This window comes from Limulus polyphemus, unplaced genomic scaffold (assembly GCF_000517525.1).
Source record: "Limulus polyphemus unplaced genomic scaffold, Limulus_polyphemus-2.1.2 Scaffold2815, whole genome shotgun sequence".
NCBI classification, from domain to species: domain Eukaryota; kingdom Metazoa; phylum Arthropoda; class Merostomata; order Xiphosura; family Limulidae; genus Limulus; species Limulus polyphemus.
Window position 1 is genome coordinate 21,983 of NW_013668425.1, and position 4,870 is coordinate 26,852.

General features: G+C 32.7%; 1 protein-coding gene across 1 annotated transcript in view; it reads right to left on the reverse strand.

Annotated features, from left to right (window-relative positions):
* Positions 1-4,870, reverse strand: part of LOC106467971 (myosin heavy chain, muscle-like) — a 34,635-nt gene that overhangs the window by 19,414 nt on the left and 10,351 nt on the right. The window contains exons 9-10 of the mRNA XM_022396215.1: positions 3,888-3,986; positions 730-833 (exon numbers count right to left, since the gene is read on the reverse strand). Coding sequence (XP_022251923.1) covers positions 730-833; positions 3,888-3,986 — 203 coding nt within the window. The remainder of the gene's footprint in view (positions 1-729; positions 834-3,887; positions 3,987-4,870) is intronic.

A 4,870-nucleotide genomic window follows, 5' to 3' on the forward strand; every position in this document is an offset into this window, starting at 1 on the left:
GTACAACAGAATATTAAAAACTTATCAAAGTTTTCAAAAGGACGTTAGGTCGTAGAATAACATTATAAGTTTATTTATCGATAGTATTAAGTACACTAAAGTTTAGTCCTAACTCAACTAAAGTAAACAAAAAAAAATAAAAAATCGTACACAGGTTACAGTGTTAATTTATCTCTTTATCAAACTTAGGCCTAACATAAATTTAAAGTTTTATAAAGTACGGCCTATATACAAGTGGATTTACACATTTTGTTGTCTACGATCACAATTCGTTTGTATTGTGCTAAAAATGTTATATTTAAAGAAGTACCGTTACGATAAAGATACTAATTTGGCCGGAAATGTTTTGCGGGTCTCTGCTAGTTAATAAAGAAACTCCGACCCCCGTCGAATGAATATATCTATTAAATACGCCTAATGCGATGATCTTTTTTTTTTATTCCATATTTTAGATCTAACATTCTAAAGAAAGTTACTGTGGGGTAAAGACTTCTATATTTATTGACATTTTTCAAGTGAATGAAAAAATTATTCACGCTTGTTCAACTGTAACAACTCTACAAGCTTACACTTATTACACGACTTTTTTTTTGTGCGCTTATAAAATTGTTTTTACACGAAACTAAAATTCATTATGAGAAATATGTCATTTTGAAGAGTAAAAAAAAAACGAACAGAAAATAAAACGAATTAGCACAAACTGACCACACTGTTACGTGAAATACTCACGTCAGTAAGCCTCATTTCTTCTGCGTCGTCTACGCCTGGAATATCAGTTTTTCCCTGAGATATGAAGTGATATTCGTAAATGTCATCGGAGAGAAGAAGTTTCTCTGTAATCAGACAATAGACTCACATTTGATACGATCAGATATTTATGTCATTAGAAATTTGAATGTTATGTCACTTAACCTCGTGTTTTTCGTAGTACAAGAATACATTTAGCGTCTGCTGAAAATGTGAAAAATGGTACACTATTGGAGGTGATAATTTAACCAGGTAATATTTGACTGTAAACAGAGGTCACGTGTTAGGATTTTTTCGAAAGCTTATCTGTTTATATATATATTTATTTATTTTCTAGAGAAGACTTTCATTCCACAATATTACAAGATAATGCACGCGAGTTTGTTTTAGAGCAAAGCCACATTGGGCTAACTGTTGTGTCCACCGCAGGGTATCGAATCTTGAATTTTACAGTTGTAAGTCCGTAAAAATTACCGCAGTCCTACCTTGGGACAAATGCGCGCGAGAATTTTAAAAATTCAAATATTAGTTAATTTTTGTTTTTGTTATGATCGTATGTATGTAAGCCTACATTTTTCTTTGTTTACGAACTAAAATTGAATTTCAGAATAATAAATTTTTGAATACAAAGTTTGGGCAATTTTTAATAGTTAGAAAATATGCTTCTAGGTCCGTTAAAAATCAAATTCTTCAAATTATGTCAAAATCATTTCCTTAGACCTCAAATGTAAGCACTACATAGATTAATCATCCCAAGAACAAGAAACCGGCCAAGTGTTTAGATAGTGAGCTAAAACGATAATAATAAAAAAAAAATGAGTTGGGTTTTTTTTCCCGCGCAGAGCTACACAAGAACTATCGCGCTAGCTAACCCTAATTTCGAATTGACAAGACTAGTCAACCGTAGTCACCCACTTCGTAACTCTTGGGCGAATTGTGAGAGTTCATCATCAAAGAGCGGAGCGCTATTTTGGGGCAACGGGACGCGAACGCTGGACCTTAAATACAAATTCCATCACGCTAACGACGGCTACACCCATTCCCCTCCAAAAGAACGAGAATGAGGTGCAGAGCGAAATTTGCAGCAACGGGACCCGAGCCGTGGGCCCTTAGGTAGATAGTCTATCATGCTAACGACTAGGCCACATCCAAACCTTCCAAATGAATTAGAATAAAGTGGATACTGTTTGTGATCTAAATACGTTTCTGGATTACTATATTTCGGCCATGAAAGTCTTCCGAATAGTATCTGCAAACAAAATATATCAAAAAGTTGAAAAAAATGAAATAAAGTTCATGTTTTCTAAAACGAAATAACCTCTGGAAAAATTATCACGATACTGATGAACTATATGTTGAGATTATGATATTTATCTGTTTCAGTGTTTTACCACGGCAGTGAGAGAACAAACAAATGTGAAATAACAGTGTACATGTTTCAAAATTTTAAATAATTAACAAATTATAATTCTTAAAGAACAATATACATATAAAATTAATTCACAAAATATAGTTTGATATGGCATTCTGCCTGGTAAATCTAATATGAACTTCCTACCCTTGACATTTAATAAGAACCAACACTTTTCAAAAACAATAAGATAATATTTATTATACCTAAGTGTGCCCAATAACTTTTCCATGTAAAAAACTAACCATGAAACTGTTTAACATGGAAATTGTTTGTTGTTAAGCGTAAAACAATCCTATGGGCTATTGGTCCTGTGCCCACTGCAGGGATCGATCCTTAATTTTTTGGGTTACAAGTTTTCAAGCTTAAAATTTAGTTGTTATTGTTTTTTCATCATTTAGTAAATGAAAATTTAGCATTTAACGAAAGGCCTCGTCGGCCCTGGATATGGCAGATGAAGTGTGGTTGATAGATTATAAAATACCTTCTTTTGCTATCGATCATTGGTGCTTAGAATTCTTTAATAGTTTGTCGACTTAGTGTTGTACATAAATAGAAAGTTGTCATGTTTGGTTTAAATATTAGTGATTAATTTATATTTGTGAGTGAATATTTTATTATTTTTAGGTTTTGTTATAAGGAGAGTTAAAAGCAGACGATTGTACAAGGTTTTGTTAATAACTAATTGGTGTCGATAATAAAGAAAATGGCCAGACGACTATGTAATAAAGATATAAATAGCGTGAGACGAGCGGGAAGCAGCAGACAGACAGCTAAAAGCAAAAAGAATATAGTTGGTGTGAAGTTAAGTAACGTAAAAGTGATAGGCTTAACGAATGACATAGGCCTAACTGTTAATATATATTAGAGTGAAACTAACAGTGGAAAAGGAAATAAAAAACAACTTTATTCCGTCAAAGCGAAATTCTAAAGTAATTGAATAAGCCTGAGTGCACTTTGACAAAAGGAACATAGGATATTCAGAGGAAAGAAGACTTCAATAGTAAGTGAATCACACCAGACTAATATTGCGATAGTATTAGAGAAAATAGTTCGGCTTGTCAACTGAGATTCTAATATAATTGAACAGGCCTAAGTGGACTTTGACAAGAAGAGGAGAACTATATATATACTAATATAACGTTTACGATATGCTTATATTCTCAATAGTGTGAATACTTTATTGTACATACGTTTAACCTGTTCCAAATTATATATATATATATATATGTGTGTGTTATTTAAAAACAAGTGAAGTGCGTACTGTTTATTTATCGTTAACAAATCACAGACACCCACTGTAATAGAATCCTAAGCCCAACAACTACATAGTATATATATTTATACTATTAAGAAATACAAGTAAAACCCATTTATTTCGACAATTAGCAAAGAAAAAAAAACAGAACCCATATACATATATAATATTATTTTTAAACTCTGACAAAAGTAAACTTACAAATGCTTATTTTACAAGTTTAAAACTCATAATCAGAAAATACCATTTGGGTAATAATCTTAAACACCAGTACTTTAAATACGCATATTCAAGTGATCGCTTGTGTTCCAACAGGAAAATCACTATTGGGTAATTTTACCCATCAAGACTTTAAGTATGGATTTGCAAAATAGCTCTTTTGTGTATGATAGAAAGAAACGACGTAGCCCAAACTTAGCTAGACTATTTTTTGAACTTCAGTTTTAAGAGAATTCAAGAGACTTAACTGACCTCTTGTTCCAGGGATACCATCGGACATGAGCTGATAGAAGATATGGTAAGATCGCTCAGCAGCTTGTTGGGAGATCACACGAGCTTTTTCAAGTAGATCTGTAGAAAACAAAACATTGTGTGATAGCAACTCGAACAGTTTTGTGGTAGTAACGCAACAGTAACTTTGTGTTAGTTAAAGGAAATAAATTACTGCCAGAAAGCCTCTTCACAATATTCTAGAACTAAAGTCGAGAAACACTCCATACTCATAGTTTAAAAGACTTATGAATGAAGGGAGAGAACTACCGATTGTACTACTGTACAGGTCAGTTAGATAGGGAGAGAGCTACAGATTGTACTATTGTACAGGTCAGTTAGATAGGGAGAGAGCTACAGATTGTACTATTGTACAAGTCAGTTAGATAGGGAGAGAGCTACAGATTGTAGTATTGCACAGGTCAGTTAGATACAGCATTGGTCCTGTGAGCCTAACGTCCTGGGTTCGAGCCCCAATCTTGCAGTTTCTTTTCAATTATCAAATGTTGTTAAAAGGGGGGAAAATAATGTTATCATCAGATCTGTTGTTGTAAAATGAAATTCACATTAATTCATACATATGTTAAAACTAAAACAGGACATTATGGCTATCATCCACTCATTGTAACGTACGATATCATAACTGACTATCATCCACTCATTGTAACGTACGATATCATAACTGACTATCACCCACTCATTGTAACATATGATATCATAACTGACTATCATTCACTCATTGTAACACGATATCATAACTAAATGTTAGTGAAACTCACAATATAAGTCAACTGTACTTGAAAAAACTTGATTTTATTACTTACTATTTCTTATGTGGAACCTGTGATTTAGTTATATTATGTGGAACCTGTGATTTAGTTATATTATGTGGAACCTGAGATTTAGTTATATTATGTGGAACCTGTGATTTAGTTATATTATGTAGAACCTGTGATTTAGTTATA